We start from the raw sequence: 19,918 nt of genomic DNA, 5'->3' as shown, positions 1-19,918 counted from the left end.
ATTCCAGCCTCAAGGACAAACTGTAAATGCCGACTCCTACTGTAACATCCTCAGGAAACTTCGTAAGGCCATTCAACAGAAGCAACCAGGACTCCTCACCAAAGGCGTGTTCCTCTTGCATGACAACAAGACAAATGAGACACTGCGAAATTTCAAGTGCGAAGTCCTCGTGCATCCTCCGTATAGTCCCAACCTTGCTCCAAGTGACTTCCATTTGTTCAGCCCTCTTAAACATCTTTCGGCTGAACATTTTCCCGACGATGAAGCTGTAGAAAGGGAAGTCACCGCCTGGTTCCGACAGCAGCCCAAAGAATTTTATGCTGCTGGTTTTCAGGGTCTTGTGAAATGATGGGACAAGTGCCTCAATGTACAGGGAGATTATGTTAAGAAATAAAAGTATTTTTCATATCAGTACTCTTATTTGTTTAAGTCCTATATTCATTTGTAACTTACTTTTTGAGTTACCCTCGTACATCATAACTGGTGGCTCCAGGAACTCATGTGATTAGTGACAGACAGTGATAGTGATAACAGCGTTGAGCAGCCAAAAAGGAAGGACACATCACAGACACAGTACACACAGAAACGACTCCCATAATGGACGAACCATACTATACGCGAGTTTGAATTTAGACATATAGATGAATAATCTTAACAAGTTTTAGTACATACAAATTTTATTATAGTTGATGAATAATGTGCTTTTAAATAATTTTATGAAAGGCACAAGACTGCAAACAATGTAATAGCTTAGCATAAATAATGAACCTGAAGATGGCACTATGTTGCCGAAACATGTAGTAAGAAGCGACATATGAAATTGAGTGCACTACAAGACGGCCATTACATATGTATCATGGTTGGATATAGATGTAATTTGTTTTTTACCATATACAATTTTTATTTCAGATTTAGTATTATTATTTCTAGCTCTAAACAAACGATGTTTTCTGTTGGGTCTGCCCTGAGGCTATATAACAAGCATCACAGGCTACCTGAGAATTAGTTGAGAGTAAGTGAGAAGAGATGGCAATAAGACGGCTGCCGCAAAGAACTGGATTGAGAGTTCTGGATATGGCAGTTCGCAGACGGTTGAGGTTCAGTTGACTTGAAAGTCTCGCTGTGAAAAAAGACTTTATGTGGGCTTTAGTTACAGTGAGACTGTTACAAATCCATTTCCAGGATACGACTAGTGAAGACTGAGAAGACTTAGAATGTCCTAGTGATTTAAAGTGTGAAAACTAACGATAGTGCTGTAATTAACTGTAGTTACACAATAAAGCGAATAGCCAATCCATGCCTCATCTACAGTTACGCACACCCCATATACGTGACATCTATAAAATTAAAACTTTGCAAATATCAGACTAAAGAGGGAATCTAATATGAATAATATGAAGGGTCAAAACACATATAACACTTGTTGAACTGCCCTCTATACTAAATTAAAGGAAAACTTACGCTTCAATCTGTTGTATATGAGGAATGGTTTTATGATAGTGCCCGATTTGCTCTGTGATGCTTTCAATGTCTTGTTCATCGCGCATATGATGCACTCTCCATTCACTGTCCCATCTGTAGAAACATATGCACACAATTACTACATTATATGAGCAATTTCAATGGGAGCACCTGCAGCACGAATTTTAGCATGTTCCCATCTTCTGAAATTAACTGTTGGTTCTTACTGCTATTCCCAAATATCTGAATCCTAGCAAAGCTTCAACAGATCTATTAGCTATCTCTATTTCTTTATTCTGAAAGTAATCTCCGGTGAGCTGTTAACAAAACAATCAATGAGAAAAAAAAGTTACATTCCCTTCCATTTGTATGACTAATATATGAACAGTTCCAATTTTCTACTGTCATGCTAAACTTCTCTTTATAAATCAAACTCACTATATTGCAGTTCTACTGGGACATATTTCCTATATCCATTTCTTTGCTTTCTCTAGGTAATGTGCCAATCAGAACCCTGGTCTGCAATTACACCATGGTTTAATGAGACCTAAAGAAATGTGACAGTTATAGTAGCTCCACTTTACCTGGCCTCAAAGCATCCAGAGTTCTCATCCCATCAGCAAAACTATCAAAGATAACTACCATTTTTATAGTTACTTGAAAACAAATTTTCCATCTTGATCTCTGACATTAAGGGAGGAACACGGACTGAGGATGTTTGAGAACAGGGAGTTGAGGAGATATTTGGACCGACAAAGGATGAAGTGACAGGAGGTCGGAAAAAACTGCATAATAAGGAGCTTCATAACTTGTACTCTTCTCCAAGTACAATTACATTGCTCAAGTCAGGGATGATTAGAGGAGCAGGGCATGTAGCACATGTGTGGAGGAAGCAGAATGCATATAGGATATTCGTAGAAAAGCCAGAATGAAAGAGACCACTGGGAAGACCAAGGCATAGGTGGACAATATTAAAATGGATCTTAAGAGAGACAGGATGGGATAGTATGGATTGGATTGGATTGATCTGGCTCAGGATAGGGACCAGTGCAGGGCTCTTGTTGACATGGTAATAAACCTTCGGGTTCTACAAAATGCTGGGAAATTCTTGAGTAGCTGCAGAATTTGCAGCTACTCAAGAAGGGCTCAGCTCCATAAGTAAAGTCTCCATCAGTAATAAAAAAAAAAAAAAAAAAAAAAAAAAAAAAAAAGCAATGAACAAAAAATACCAAAGCATTATACAGACTTCAGGATGAGAAACTGGTATGAAAAAGGAACAAGCCACATGGCCTAATGCCTCACACATCATGACAACCTGAAATTCCAACAGGCTGCACCACCTGATGATGCAGGTTAACAACCCTTGCATCACAACTGTCTCTGATATATCTGCACAACAAGCTATGAACTGGAGGACAGCTAAGTTAGGGCTTAGAATTCTTCTCAATATACTTGATTCGAAACCAGGTGTGGGGCCCAACCATCCTCCTGTTCAACAAGTATCCTACATAAATATGGTCAGAGAATGAAGCTGACCACTTCCCTCCATCAGGAGCTCTCCACACTCCATGTACACTGTTATACACATTGGATTAATTTCATCTTCATACTTTTATGGACAGTGTTGGCAACATTAAGATATGTAACATAGGTATCACATTTTTCACGTGGCATAATCACAGATCAGAAATGAATGTCTGAATACTCACTCACAACTGTTGTACAATTGCTGAGATGGCTATTGTCACTGTGCAGCCAGTTGATGAATGCTGGGACATGGAACAGAGCCTGCAATCAATCAAAAGTGCAACTTCAGATACAGGACATAACCACATCTGACTTTGGATTTCTACAGCATTAAAAATGGTGGCAGCAGGTTCTTCTGGAATGCTGGTAACACCCACCAGACTATATGTCCCTCTGTTGCTTCCAACAGAGTACTTAAAAGCAATCCTAATCACAAACAGAATGTTCTTAGAGTGCAGTAGAGACAGCACACGTAGTAAAGACAAGCAGCGGCACGCACACAGGAAGACCACACAGAATAACACCTGTACAGTGTGGAACAAGAACTAGTCACTCCAGCACTTTAGACATAGGGTGAGTAACCCTAACAATTTTAAATTCTAAATTTAAAATTTAGAGAAAATTTTAAAGGATTTTAAAATCATAACTAAAGATTTTATAGTGCTACTACAGGAAAATTTGACGTCTGCAATATAATCTACATACCATGGGTTTCAGTGTGGCAGCAATGTTAAGAGTATACACCTGATGATGGCCGATAGAGGCCGAAACATGTAGTGTAGAAGAGAACAAGATCAAAGACATATAATATATATTGTTTGCACTTGGGACGGAGTGTGTACCATTTATCATATATATATATATATACTGACCTAACCCTGCACACATGAGCATGTGACAACATGCCCCAAAACAAGACACAAAGGTTTATTTGAAGTACACTTCCATGATTAGATCATTTATGTACCACTGCAAACCCTCGCCTATCCAGCTACACAATTAATCGGGATCGAAATATGAATGATGAAAAATGCTGTTCACAGTTGAGTACATACTTCAAAAGCCACGAGGCATTTGGGAAGAAAGATGAGTCACTCTAACTGAACGTTGATTGACTGCACAGAGAGAGATGGAACATTCACTACACTGTCTTGCATTTTGTTCAGTACTTTTGTTGACTGAGTCAAGTGGATGTTACTACTTCACTAGTCCACATTATCAATTAATCCAGATGACCTCTCCCCCTCCCCCCATTTAATATGGATTAGTGAAGGTTTACAGTAATTTCAATGAAAGGACATATTTTATGCACAAGTCCACTACAGCACTCACAGGCACGTCCATTCTTTCATCTGTGATGTCGTTAACATGTTTTTATAGGACAGGATGCCTGTCAGTCAAAGACAATATGAAAACACTGTACAATTTAATCGGACATCCTGTCTATTCTCAACACGTTTTCAGTAAAGTCACTCTCTACTTACTCAATATTACAGTAGCTGCTGAAAGCAGTGTCCTCTGATATTCAAGAACATTTCATAACCAAATTCTGTGACACAGCTAACTCACCTCTTGCAATTTCTAAAATAAGGCTTTGCAACTTGATCTGTAAAGTGTCGTTTATTTCTGAAGACCTTGTTTCCAGTTTCATGCAAATAAGAAACACGTAAATTCAGATCTGGAGAATGTGACAGGCAAAGTGCTCATTCATCAAAAACAGCCTGCAGTGGCCCCAGTGTCTGCTGGTGTACTGTCCTATTCAGAATGCTCCACAATACCATGCAACCTCTATTTAAAAGCTTCTTTAGGTATCAATGTAGTTCGGCATTAAATTGAGGAGAATCTTATATGGAGGAAATTTAATACTTCAATTACTGACTTGGCATCACTGAAATTTAACACTAAATGTGGGAACCCTGAAAATAAGAAACAGGGGTCAGTTCTGCTGTAATTCTTGGTAACTGTTCAGTTTTAGCACTCTCACTTCACCATCTCTGTGCAACTTCAGATATATCTAAATTAACACTCCACGAGCTCCTTGTCTCTTCTTGTTAATTATTTAACACTACATGTTTTGGCCTAACTGGCCATCACCAGGTGTGTAAGACCCTCGTAGACGAAAACTGCTACCCTGCTGTTCCGATGTTGTATTTTGCATTTTGTGAGTAATGCAAAATGCTTATAAAATATTTTTAGCTATTTTTTAGATTATTATGCTATGGTTACTTTTGTTGTGCACACATGTTGTGGGTCTGGGGTGTTGGATTCTTTCCTTTATGCGGTGTGCAATGGTGTAGCAAAGTGTGAATTTTAATATATGTGAAGTTGCACAGAAATGGTAAGTGAGAATGCTAAAATTGGAAAACACAGTGCAACAGAATGCTGCAATATAATATCGTAACTGTTCACTACTGTAACTCTCTCTATGGTCAAACATCACAAACACATCACAGCTTGGTGATCACAAGAACAAACATGCATCAATTCTGGAAAATGAACTGTGTGCACTTCTCATTATGGCAGGAGTCTGTTACGTAGCCTGGATCTGAAACCAAGTGATCTACATCCATGGGAATGTGCTTTCACATCAGAGGACACCAGTTTCAGTAGTTATTATAATATTATGCAAGTGATGTGGCTGTATGGAAAACATTTACTGAACACTGAGAGGACCTCCAGTGAGGTGTGTTGTAGCATAAAGCTGCCCATTAGTTGGTGTCTCTCTCTGCCAACAGACCATCATAAGACCACAAGCAAAGTAATGAAACTCTCCGCGCATGCGCATAGACATACACACACAGTTCTCAAAGCATCCCACTGCATCACTCCACATGAAATCAATTAAATGCAATTCCACACACTCACCTCCTAAGACTTTAATAAAATTTGATACAATCATGACCATGCCACAGTACAAGCAGTTAGTCACTGTTTCCTATAGCAGTGGCCCCAGTTCAATCCCAGGTCGGTTCTTGTGGGATTTGTAGTGAACAAAAGGAGCACTGGGACAAGTTTTGTCTGAGCACTTCAGCTTCCCCTGCCAACTTATGACTGAACAATAGTGAATAATGAAATGGAGAGGACGTGGAAGAAGTAGTAACGGCCCAATTTTTAACTACTATCCCAGCATCTGCACAGAACTAAGAAAACCCCAGGAAACCTGTCATGATACTTGGTGTCCAGCCAAGATTAAAACCAGGTGCCTCCCACATACTAATCAGGAGTATTATCACTGTTTTAACCAACTTGCTCAGTAAAACAAAAGTGTACATTGTACTATCTTTAGATTAAAGGGTTTTGGTTTTTAATTAAGTAATTTAAAATGTGAAAGTTTTCAATTTCAATCTGAGTTATCTTCGATGAGCTCTAGTTTCAAACCTGCAGCATGAAGTAGCATTGCGAAGCACCTCATTGGCCCACAACACCCTCATACTTTACTGCCACTACTGCACCTACACAAACAATGCCAACCAACAACTTCCGTGACATTCCTCTGCCAAACTTCATCTTTTCAAGTAAAGTATTCAATCAGGACAAATTAAACCACTAACGATTTGGAACACTTCATTAACTCACATCCTCTTCAGAGCTTTCAGTCCCTATATACCCTCTCAGAGCATGACCTGTATCCAAGACTGGTCTTTTCTTACACTGTATCTCTCACGCTGTCTCACCACCAACCACACTCTGCAACTCCCCACGAGTCTACTGCATAATTACGTATAATAACTTCCAATATCTGTGTCAGGAATGAACTTTCAGATTACACGGGAAATTTCTTGACTACCTGAGCACCCATTAGCTTCATGAGGACTCTGTTCCATTAACTTAATTACACACAGATGCATGCCACACCCCACCCCCCCACACATGCATGCACTGATGCCAAACAACTTCATCTAAATAAGAGAGAAGAATTCTGGATAAAATTTTGTATAGCACTGATTGATAAATACTAAAAGAAGTTTACCAGTATCTACCATACTGAGCTATGTACAGTTCCATGGGGTAACTACTGAATAAATGAATCTTCACAGAGTTGTGATATTACTGAATGAATCTTCACCGAGTCATGATATTACATGAAGAGTCCTGCATGCACTACCCTGGCTGTTACAGATTGGGCCATTAGATGCCATACAAACTTGTCTTAATGGTTACCAACTATCTATTTACTCTCCTACATTTTCTACGTAATTATCCTCCTGTATATATAAAAAAAGTAATGTTAAGAGCGAGGTGAAAGCTCAGAAATTACAACATTTCAGATTTCCAAAGCAATGAAATGATGGGCATCAACATATTAAATACATTCACATAAGTTATTAAGTGGGGCACGTGGTAGCATTGTTGGTCGAGGTACTATGCTGCAAGCCGGAAGGTCGTGGGATTGAATCCTGATGAGGTCATTGGATTACTTTTTCAACTGACCTAATCCTTCCAGCCACACTATGGCCTCGGGGTTGACTCAGCCTCTAGCAGAAATGAGTACCAGGAATATTCTTGGAATGTTCTTGGGGGTAAAGGGTGGCCGGCGCATAAGGCTGACAATCTTATTGCCATCTATGAGCCAACTGTCTATAAAATGTGGGAACCTCAACATCTCACAACCCTATGGGCCTCCACGGCCTGTTACTGGGATACCTTTACTTTTTAAGTTATTCAGTGGGTCATACATAAATGAGTGCATGTGCAGTTCTTTACTTCAGTGCACTGTGTCTAATCTGTGAGTATTTATAATATATGCATGTGGATATGTGAAGTGTAGTGTACTATACAAAGGAGACAGTTTAAAACTGACTACTTGCACATGCTATTCATGGAGGAGGGCACTATATGCCAGCCACATCATACTATTCAGTTATTATGTAGGACTGGGAGGGAATATGGGGTAAAGTAGGGGAAGTTAATAATATGTATGCGTACTTAACACATGAGACTTCCCACTGAATTCGCAATGGGTGTGACAATAGCCATCTACAAATAAAAGATCAGTTCTCATAACATGCCTTTCTCATTATTGAGCTCTTCCCTTTTGCCATGAAGTTATCCAGATCATTCAGACTACAACTTACAATTCTTTATGGGGGCATGCGGTAGCATAGTTGGTTGAGGCACTATGCTACAAGACTGAAGATCGCGAGTTCAAGTCCCAATAAAGCAGATATTTTCGACTGACCTAATCCTTCCAGCTGCATTATGGCCCTGGGGTCGACTCAGCCTCTAACAGAAATGAGTACCAGGAATCTTCCTGGGGGGTAAAGGGTGGCCGGCGCTAAGGCTGACAACCTTACTGCCATCTGTGAGTAGATTGTCTACATAATGTGGAACCTTTACATCTCACAACCTTATGGGCCTTCATTGCCTGTTACAGGGACAGCTTTACCTTTTTTACAATTCTCTACAAAAATTATTTCTTCGTAACACCTTCTCCATTTCTTGATAACACCCTTCACTCTCCAGGTGTGGATTTCAACACAATTTAATATACATGGTAGAGTCAGTAAGTTTGTGGAATGTGGTTTTATCACATCATATTATAAGGTATTCACATACATTTACTCAGATCTATATCAGCCCTCAAAATAGTTGCCGTTGGCCGCTATGCAAGTCTGCCAACGTTGATATAGCTGTCGAAAACATTGCTGAAACATACTGGCAGTAAATTCCTGTATGACGCTTTGCGGCCATTCCACAAACTTACTGACCGTGCTAGTATGTCACATCACAGTGACTGCACAATGGGTTTGGATTGCAAGCCTATTTCACACTGATTCATTGTATCCACAACTGACCACAAAATTTTACAAGTATTTATAGGGTATCACAGTCCATTAGATCACTCTTGCTTGGTTCTTCTAGTGCTGTCATCACAGGCTCAAATGTTAGGCTGCATGCAGGCTCTCTCTTGCTAGCTTATAGGGTCTCCCTACATCACCTTGCTGTGGGCCAACTACACAACAATGAGCTCAATATTATTTCCACTGTTATGGGTGAGTCCACTGTTTGGGATATATGTTTTGCCATGGTGCCTACTTAGTTATGAGCTGATATTTCTGATTCTTCAGTTTCTGGATTTTAGGCATGTCACAATATGTCATCCTCCTCCTCATCACAATCAACCCCCCCTGTAATTTCCATGCCATGCTGCCCACTTTATTCCTTTTGTATTGCAACATTCAGTATACAGTATCCTGCTCTTCCCCATTTCTTTTTAACATTTCTGGCAATCTAGCAAACATTCTTCATTTTCAATATCATTATTACATCAAGTTCTATGCAAATTTCTTAAATTTCCAAAGCATTCTCCCCAGGTATGGGATAAACCTGAGACAATTATCCTTCACTGTAAACCCCAGTTATAAATCTTCTCATCATTCGATACCTTACACAATTTGTAAATATACTTAGCACAGTTGCTGCAACAAGTGTCTACAGGCTGGACAACGAAGAGGTCAGAGTTCGAGTCCCGGTAGGTTCAAGAACTTTTCACTTCTCCATGTTGTCCAGACCAGCTCTGGGGCCCACCCCGCCTCCTTCGAATCCACTGGGTACCTGGGGCTATTTCCCCAGGGGTAAAGTAGCTGACATGTGAAGCTGACCACTCACCTCCAACTAGTGCCGAGGTCAAGAAAACGCGGGTCTATAAATCCACTTCCCCACGTCCTCATGGTGCAGTGCTTAATTAGTTAAGCATGGGGACTTTACCTTCCTTAAGTTATTATTACATGGCACAACACCAATGCTTAAACATTCTCACCATAATCCTCCTCCTTCTGCCTGCCCATTAACTGTACATGCATGGTACAATAGGCCAGAAGTGGGCACAGTACAAGGGACTTAGCCCCACCCCACTAGCATTAAAAAAATTGTACATGCAGGAACACCAAGAAAGAATCTTACAGAACCACCCACAAATAACATCTATTTCTTTCCACCCTTCTTGAATTCCCCTTGTTTCAATTTCATAAATGAGCCTAACTTTATGAACAGTTCTAGTACATCTGAGCTAGTTACTAGTTTCTTATGACATACCTGTAATGTTGAATTGAGGTAGCAAGTGTTACCAACATTAATCATTCCAGCACCTACACAGTGTGTTCCTCTCCAACCCAACTGTATATCATGTGCTGGAAACAATGTTATCTTTGGTGTTGGCAGGATGGAGTCAGGTTCTGGCTTCATATTTCCGTTCTGATTACTACCAATGTTACTCACTGAAAATAAAAATTTAAAAATATAATACCAAAAAANACACTAGACATTAACGAGGATTGTGAATCTGCAGAAACTTGCACAAGGCTGCAACTTTTTAAGACATGCATTACAGATCATTAAAAATATTCACATCTCACCGATCAGATCTCCCACAAAACAACATACTAATTCGCATGTTGGTGTACAAATTGATCATGATGTCACGCATTAAGTGACCAGACACAGGATTTAAACTGGTAAATCACTCTGCTGAACTGTTATAAACTATAACTACAAGTAATCAGAACCGTTTCACTAATTCACACACTTTACAAATCATTACAGCACCATGTGCTAACTCTTCTCAGTTTGTTTTCTCTAGTCATTGCCTGATATCGGCTCTCAACACCACAGATTCCTCAGCTTGTGTGTCTGATGGCTCCTGGCAACTGTCAGATGTCAAAGTCAAAGTTGCATTATGACCAGCAATCAGTCAGGCAGTCAGTATTGGTGTGAAGCCCCTTCTCGGGCCCAAGGCAAGATTTTTGTTGGTGCCAGAGGGTTGCGGTTTTGTCAGTGTGGAGCGCTCTCTCTGACAAGAGGATGAGTCTGTCATTTAGACAGCCTGACTGCTAAATTGCTGTTGGCCCCCGCCAGCACAGTGATTCTTGGTTCTGAGTCCCACAAGACTCATGACCATATTTTACTGATGGCTCTGGGAGCACTCAGACCAGTACTGCTACTCATCTGTCACAAGTCAAAGTCAAAATGTTATGTTATGACCAAAGATCAGTCAGTCTTGGTGTCAAGTCCCATGTGGGGGCTCAATACCATATTTATGTTACTGACAGTTGCGGTTTTATCAATGTGGGGTGGCCCTCTCCAACAAGAGGAGGGATCTGGCATGTACCACAGTCACAGTCAGTAGTACATGTTATTTGGCCTCGGTCAGTCTAGGCTAGGCACAGCAGATCATGCCTTAACTCATTTAGCCTATGTTACAATGGCTGCCTAGGCACATGAATGGTCATATGACTGACGACTGCCAAGCTTAAGCCTCCTATATTTTCTGCGCCAGGCTTCACCTTGTCTGATGTGAAAAAACAGTTTCATTTTCATGATTTTACATGTCCTTGGCTTGTTGCCTGCACTGTGACTATAGACAGGGTTCTGGATTGATGATTGGATTTATTGGACTACACATTACAGTACACTGTGACTGGTTCATTCTCTCTCTCTCTCTCTCTCACACACACACACAAACTCTCTCTCTCTCTCATGTCTTCACTGGTGTTGCTTGGTAGTGGTCTCCAATGGCACATATTTCCTTTCCTCTGACCTTGCAGAAAACACTGTTCCTCTGTTGCAATGCAATTGTTGCATTTGTGCCTGTTGGGGTGAATGTGATCACTACTGAGCCTGCCTAGCAAAGGCCATTGTTTGCAGAGCCATTACTTAGCCATGGCTGCTGTATAGTTGCTTATTCACAGTCGTTACCTAGCAATGGGTCTACAGTCCATTATATTGTTGCCCTGTTGGCTGTGTGTCATGACAAATAACTTCACGCCGGTTTTGGATCTAGCGAATTTATTGCACACTTTTATCCACACTTACATAAGACACAACTTCAGTATCCCAATTACTTCTCCTGCTGTAGTCACTTCCTGTCTTGATTCCATTCACTTGATACAACTCAACAACTCGTAACTGCTAGACTTCAACTCATACTGAATACTGACTGAATAGTGTTCGCTGTTCCTTATATAGGTTTTGGCATGGACCACATGCAAAACATTGGTGCTTGGCAACAGATATCAGGTATTGCTGTCAGGCGTGTTTACTCTGCCGCATACGCCCCCTCTTTCAAGTGCTCATCCTGAGCAGCTCCGGGGTAGGGCAAAAGCCAGTCCAGTTGTACTACGAGTCACTCTCATGTACTTGTCATCTTTCACTCTCCAATCATGCTGGGGAGGCTGGTGATTCTACATTAGCGGTTCCTTCTCTGCTTGCATTATCTTCTGTTTTGGAGGGGGTGAACCCCTCCACAAGGTCCAATCCATGTTTTTTGGCTCTGGAGAACGCCAATGCCTCTACAGCGCTGAGTCTCACACCTTCCACAACCCACCAAACATCCTGGTTGCTCTCTTCATGAATTCAAGTCCGAAAGACCTCCTGTCGAAGCCCTCCAATGTCCTCTCGACCTTAAGACATACATGCCGTATTGTGCATGGGTTCTTTATTTGTTTGCTGCCTCGTAGCCGCTGTAGTTTTCCTTGCCCCGTGCCACTCCTGTACGGCTGGTCATCTTTCTGTTGGCGGCCAATTCGTGCCATGGTCCAGACTTTCCCTGGGTCAAAATTTCCCTGAATGTGTTCCTCTTGCGCCATGCCACTGTTGCACTGCAGGACACATTCCTGCAGGCAGCAGACAACTTCCTCCAGGATCCACAAATTCCTTGGGTCAGATCCTTTGGCTCGTGTCGCCCTGCGGCTTGCTTCTTGCCCCTATGCCGCTTCTTCCATCCTTTGACCGGTTTCACAACGGCATCTCCCTTGGGGACCTCTTGATGCTCTGCCACCTCAGGTTTCTTGTCCACTAAGGTCAGCTTTTCCTCTTCTTGATGTGCCTCCATCTTTTCTCGGCAGGCCATCGTCTCCTTTTGGGTTATCGACATCATTTCTTCGATTATACTCTTTAGATTCTCTTGTAGCTGTTCCTGGCCAGATTTCATGTTGGCATCCATTCTTGCCAGCATTTCTTCTTGGGCAGCTCTCCCCTTTTCTGCAAGGCCTGCAAAGCGGGGTCTGCCTTAGCCTGGTTGGCGTCCGCCCTTTCCTGCATGGACTCCATCCTGGCCAGCAGGAGTCCCAATATTTGCTGTGTGTCCATTCTTTTCTATTTTTTTGCAGGATAACACTCCGTGTACATCTGAATTCAACAATTCTTCCTAGATTGAGGCATGTTTAAGTTCGAATCCCACTTTTGTAACACCAGTTGTCACGGTTGCTGTGCGTCGCAACAAATAACTTCATGCCAGTCTTGGATCTAGGGAATTTACTACACACTTTTATACACACTTACATACGTCACAATTTCAGTATCCCAATTACTTCTCCTGCTGTAGTCACTTCCTGTCTTCATTCCATTCACTCGATACAACTCAACAACTCGTAACTGCTAGACTTGAAATCATACGGAATACTGGCTGAAGTCAAGTCAAAGTCACACTACGACTGATGGTCAGTCTGTCTGTCTGTCTTAGTGTCGAGCCCCAGTTTTTTAGATGAAAGTTACTGTCTGACGAGAATTCGGGTCTGTCATTTGTCAGTCATAGTCCACTGTCACTATGTACACTTATTTATAATTTAGTCTTAATATCTAGTATGTATAATATTTTAACATGGATGGCGCAACAGGAAGTAGGGGTCATGTGAACTCTGCGTTTCCGCAAGTGACGTCACGTACCTCCACTCCTTCCACCACTATGTAACGCTCGGTAAACACCACTCACCACTAAGCTGTAACGTCACGCAACAGGGGAGCCAGTGAGGCGACTGTTGCTAGGCAATCGGTAAACACGATATCACACAACAGTTGTAGCTATCTCGTAACTGTTTTGTGTGGTCAGTGCGGAAGCTACGTAATAAGGAGTATTCATCAGTGATGAGCCAGTTACTAGTACTGAGTATGAGTATGAGTTACGAGTATTAGAGTGTTCATCGAAGACAGTGGAAGTTGCGAGATGAAAGCTTTGGCTAAGGAAGAAATTGTGAAATTGTGAACTGTGTAAGTGTAAGAGCAAGTGTTCAATAAATTCGCTAAGAACCAAATGGCGTGAAGTTATTTGTTGCGTCACACAGCAACACATGATAACTGGTGTTTTAGAAGTGGGATATGAACTTAACCATATAGACCACAAAAAAAAATGGATATACAGATGTTGGAATTCCTGCTGGCCAAGATAGACGCAAATACAAAGGCCATGGAAGAAAAGACAGAAGCACTCCGAGTTGAAACAAGAGCAACCCAAGCAAGGATGACCACCATACGAAAAGGGATGGACACCAACCATGAACAGATGGTGGCTGAACCCAAACCAGAAATAGACATACAGACGATGGCCTGGCAAGAGATGGAGGCACGTCAAATGGAAAAAGATCCGACCTTAGTGGCCAGGAAGCCTGAGGTGGTGCAGAAAGAGGTCCACGTAGAAGACGCAAGTGATGCCGGTCAGGAAACCAAAGAAGAGGAAACGGCGTAGGGACCGAAAACTGGCCATGGAGGGCCACCGCCAGAAACCGAAGAATTTGCCATGGGAAAAGTGTGGATCCCAGAAAAGACTGGCTGTCGCCTGCAGAGGGATGAGCCGCCGTGTAAAAGTAACACAGCAGATGAAGGAGACTGTCAGAAAGATATCCAGTCATCCAAGAATCGCCTGGCACAAGAGAACCGTCGGTAGGAGAAACTGTATCAGGACCAAGTATGAGGAAAGGATCCGGAGACTCAGAGAAAGTGATTCTCCACAAAGGAAGAACGGGAATAAAGAACATAGGTGGCAGACAGCCGCTGTCAGAAGAAAAAGGTGCCAACCAGGAACACCATCGGAGGGTGTAGATCAGGACAGCGATCACACCTAGGAGGGAGAAGAACTAGTAAGAAGACCTTCTACGAGATTGTTAGCATGAAAATCACAAAGCGAATGGTCGGATCTTCTGTCGGCCTACGACAAGACAAGGATGCGGTGGGGTTGGTACGTGGAAGTGAAAGGTGTGTGACTAGTGTTCAGAGCTTTTCGTATTATTTATTTCAGTTGACAGCACAGGTAAGATAACAACTGGGCCAGTTGGAGACATTCTTGGAGATGAAATGACAAGAATTATATGGGATTTAATTAAGGAGAAGCTTATCTTACCATTCTTTGATACTGAACTTGTTATATAGTCATATACGCGTGAGATTTTGAATGCCATGTGCAAATCGTGGTACAGTGTGCGCCTTGAAAAATCCATAATGGTGCGGAGAACCTTGTTTTGCAGGCACAGCAATTTCACTAGATGGGTGTCTTCCACAAAATCCCAAGGCGTGACTAGCATAAGTCATTACGGATCTAATAAGACCTTTGTGGACAGTCAGTTTAATGTTAGTGCTTAATCGCTCACTTTTGAATAGGGAATATACTCTAATGAATGTTCTGAGGGCCTTGGCTTCGATCATTTCTATGTGCAATCTCCATGTAACTCTCTTATCAAAGATTGCACCTAGATATTGTGCACTATTTAAAAATGGAATATTTCTTCCAATTAGAGGACAAGACTCAGGTGGTTGACGGCTTCGAGAGAAGTAGGGAGGTTGTCATCTACAGTTTCCAGCAGAGCTTGAACTCTAGGCTCCACCCACCATTCATGGTTTTCGTCGCACAGGTCATGCGGCATAAACTGAATTTCCAAACAGTCAGCAATTTCGTTGGCTTTTTCGAATGGGTAAAATTTAAGGCAAGAAGCACCATGAATAGCACTTGGTGCCCTTGGTTCATCTGTCTTTAAGACGGATTTTGCAATGGGCCATATACCCTGAAGTGTGACTTCAGCGTTACCTATCTCTGTTTCCCACCGTTCAAGTGCCTTTTTCAGAGTCATTCGTCCAATTGATTTTGTGACCCAGTTGACTGCCGTTTTACACGCTGGATCCCTTGTTTCTTGCCACAATTTTCAAAGCCTCTACTTATGTTTTAACAAACAATCTAGACCAGGGAGATTGTTGTTTATGTCCGAAAGTGTAACTTTACTTGTCGACAACCTATATGCAGAAGCAATAGAGGCTGCAAAATCACGCGCCTCTTTTTCGGCTTCTATCCCCCCCATTTTATTTCTATTTTAGGTGATATTAACTCAGAGGAGAGGCTTTGAAACCGTTCCCAATCTCTGAATTTTTCAATAGGTTCTGAAAGATTCTTAATTTTAACATGATCCAGTATGTGGAATACTATTGGTAAATGATCTGCATCCAAAATATCAGAGACGATGACATGTGATACTGATATTTTGATGGACCACAATATCAAGCACGTCACCATTTCCCGCAAGGGAATAATGAGTGGGGCATTGTGGTGCTGAAATTTCGAATTCACTCATATCAAACAAATCCATGAGTTTCTCGCCTGAGGGGTTTGAACCTCTGCTGTTCCAAAATGGGTGTTTAGCATTCAAATCACCTGCCAATATAGACTTACGTCTAAAGCGTAAATGCTCAGTGATATCAGCATCACTCCAGGCCCTGCCTGGGGATTTATGAACAGCTGCAAGCAGTACTTCACTGTTACCAATCGGTATGCAGAGCACTGTCGCTTCTATTGAAACAAGGGGTGGTAGATTTACATGGTTATGGGGAATGCCCTTTCTAACTGCGATGGCAGTTCTGTATGCATTTCTGATATACCCACACAGAGGGTGACAGAAAGCCTCAGCTATGCCTGGTTTCTGCTCAAGAAAGGTTAACACATACCAGCCACAGTGCACAAAGCAATGAGTATATCACCTTTTGGGATGTGACACCATGGAATACCATCACGTTCAGGATCAGTAAATAAATTTATATTGGGATAAATCCCAGAAGATAACACTCTTCATAGTCACTGCTGCTGAGAACCTCAAATCGAACACTGTTCAAAAGAAAATTTATCCATGAACTCTCAGAAACCACTGAACTCTGTGTCTGATTCCTATGGTCCCACTAAAAAAGAAAAGTGTGTGTGTGTCTATATATATATATGACAGTTTCTGTGGTCTAGTGATCAGAGTCCCTGGCTACACATTCAGAGGTCCAGCTTCGATTCCCGGCGCTACCAGATTTTCTGACAAATAGTGGGTCTAGAACAGGGTCCACTCAGCCTCATGAGGATAACTGAGAAGCAATTTCAAGGAAATAGAGGCTACAGTTTAGAAAAATGAAATTAATGGCAGTGGGTATTCGCTGTGCTGACCACGTGACACCACCTATCCACTAAAGTTGGCACTAACTTCACCAACAAGCAGCAGTCGCTCGGTCAGTATAGTTCGCTTGCAGACTACAAGCCACGGAGTTTTTTGTTTTGTTTTATATATATTTGCGAATCGGACTGTGATAGCTCAGTTGGTACAGCGACTGGCTATGGGGCTGGACGGCTGAGAGGTTGCGGTCTGAGTCCCAGTACAGGCAAGATTTTTCTCTTCATGTCACCTACACCAGATCTGGGGCCCTCCTACCCAATGTGTACTAATAGCTCTTTCTGAGGGGAAAAAGGAGCAAGTTTTTTTGTTTTGTTTTATATATATTTGCGAATCGGACTGTGATAGCTCAGTTGGTACAGCGACTGGCTATGGGGCTGGACGGCTGAGAGGTTGCGGTCTGAGTCCCAGTACGGGCAAGATTTTTTTCTTCTCCATGTCACCTACACCAGATCTGGGGCCCTCCTACCCAATGTGTACTAATAGCTCTTTCTGCGGGGGCAAAGCTGCCAGGCCGTTAAGCTGACAACTCATCTCCAAATAATGCCGAGGTAAAGGAAACGTGGATCTATACATCAACTACCCCTTACACCTTCATGCTTAATTAGTTAAGCACAGGGACAACTTTACCTTTATAATGTGAATCTCTCTCAATGTGAAGATACATCATATTTAGACAGCCCATATCACTGGCAAATACAATTTGACAAACCAAAATTTACATTGCAACACGAGTAACCAGTACCTTACCTGGCATGTTCGGGGTTGAGGATGAAGCAGCTGCATCTGTCCCATTCTTGGCTATGTCTTGACTCCTCAGCACAATACACTTATTTTTTAGATTATTGAGAACATCTTCCAAGCAATTTCCATGAGGTTCATATTCAATATGAGTCAACAAAACCCGTGCAGCTGAGGCTACAAGACGTTTATCAAGACTGTTATCTTCAGAGCCTTGGCTCGCTTCCAAAGACAAGCGCAGGGAAGAAGTCACAGGATCACAGCCAGATGCAGGCATAGTATTTCACACTTGCAAAGTACTGTAAGTACATGGTATTTAAGTATGCAATTTTTAATTCAACAAACAGAATGACAATTTTGGTCATATAAAAAACTACTGCAAAGGCACCACACATACTTTCTCTCATACGACTGACCTTGACTATGTTACCTTGGTAAGAAAATCATGTGTTTTCTGGAACACCATCGCTGGTTACTGGGTACTAAATGACAATGAACTCTGTAAAACTGGTAAAGCAGGCTGAACAGAATCAACACTTCACCTCTGGGCCTCTAATGTGCACTATTTTCCTGAAGATACCACCTATGCAGTTTTATTTAAAGAGGTGGTCTCCATAAATTATTGAAATTGATTCAAAATCATATTCCAGAAAATTTGGCCATTTTGTTTTTTTCTCACCAACCTGAAGGATATTTATTTTTGGAACAACATCACAGTCACCAGGCAGACACATCTAATGCATACATACACACACACACATATATATAGAGACAGCATTCCAGAAACAACTTATTCATATTCTGAGGGGTCCAAAACACACCTATCAAAATTCTGAGATTGATATATTCATGATCACACTGCTCTGTCATATATACTACATACACACAAAAAGTTCTGGGAAGGACTAACGAACTGCCTATTTTCCATGTGCCTCCACTGCTTGTCACAGCTTTACCTTTTTTATGACCTGGACCACACAGAAAATGGTACCTCAAAAAATTCTTCACTGCCACAGGAATGTGTTTACCAATCTGCTTGTTGCCTAGCAATGATAGGACAATTCATAGACCCAGACATTCTCCTGATAAGACACGGACCGCATAGAAAACGACCCGCCCAACAATTAATTCTATTGTTGCATGTATTCATTGCTAGGCAATCTCAGTAATAATAGCCTAATAAAAACCGCAACAACATCCATCCTTGAAACAGTTCATGGAACCGGGGAAAAATGGTTCAACAATGAATGAATGCTTTGGATTATGGCAATAGATATTAAGATTCGGTATGTAGCCTTATAGTCAAATCAAATCAATCCAAATCAAAAGGCTACCATTCCCCCAAAGAAAACTGCCCATGTAAGCCCTGTGATTCGGTAAGCGATTACATAGATTGCAAGCTGGTCGTATACGGAGAAGAAAACTAATATACAGTGCACGCAATTCATACTTTATTATATAACCTACGTAGATAAGAATGAAAACACTGTTCGCCTTCGTAAAAATCTAAACTTGACAACTGCAGTGGACTAAGAGGTTCATTATAGCGTATCTCGCATCGACTATTTTTACGACACATCTTGTCCTCTGTAATTAAACATACAATAAGAACACGCATGAACGATATTATACTTACTGAAAACGAAATTCACAAACACTTCGGGTAACATTCGTACTACAACATTCAATGTAACAGTACATAACCATCACACACCGGAGAGCCGTGAGAACAAACACATGTATATAAAACATGCAACTATTTACTGTATACTGACCCATTGATGTACGTTCACTCAGAATCCTCTTCTTGTAGATATAAGACCGATGTTCAAAAAATGTGTAATAAACACCAGAAAAATAACTTTCACCAAAACCAAAACGCTGACCAACACAGCCTACACATGCCGCTAACTACTTCCGGTTATTCTGCCACTAAGCACTTCATTGACTTATGTTTGGTCCAACGTCGTAAAATTGTCTAGTATAAAACAGTTGCACTTTTCTTATTT

General features: G+C 41.5%; 1 protein-coding gene across 4 annotated transcripts in view; it reads right to left on the bottom strand.

Moving 5' to 3' along the window:
• LOC111868929 (ubiquitin carboxyl-terminal hydrolase 36) overlaps positions 1 to 19,918 on the bottom strand; it is a 49,178-nt gene that overhangs the window by 27,220 nt on the left and 2,040 nt on the right. For 2 of the 4 annotated variants that reach the window (XM_023860051.2, XM_023860053.2), the window contains exons 1-5: positions 19,685 to 19,828; positions 17,919 to 18,208; positions 10,024 to 10,205; positions 3,171 to 3,249; positions 1,462 to 1,575 (exon numbers count right to left, since the gene is read on the bottom strand). In XM_023860051.2, coding sequence (XP_023715819.1) covers positions 1,462 to 1,575; positions 3,171 to 3,249; positions 10,024 to 10,205; positions 17,919 to 18,186 — 643 coding nt within the window. In that variant the 5' untranslated portion in view covers positions 18,187 to 18,208; positions 19,685 to 19,828. Of the gene's footprint in view, positions 1 to 1,461; positions 1,576 to 3,170; positions 3,250 to 10,023; positions 10,206 to 17,918; positions 18,209 to 19,684; positions 19,829 to 19,918 lie in introns of those variants that run through there. The other 2 variants (XM_023860054.2, XM_023860052.2) reach the window with 2 other exon arrangements.

This window comes from Cryptotermes secundus, unplaced genomic scaffold (genome assembly GCF_002891405.2).
Source record: "Cryptotermes secundus unplaced genomic scaffold, Csec_1.0 scaffold898, whole genome shotgun sequence".
Lineage (NCBI taxonomy): Eukaryota > Metazoa > Arthropoda > Insecta > Blattodea > Kalotermitidae > Cryptotermes > Cryptotermes secundus.
Note: the sequence above shows the minus strand (reverse complement) of the source record. Positions and strands in the feature narration are given on the sequence as shown.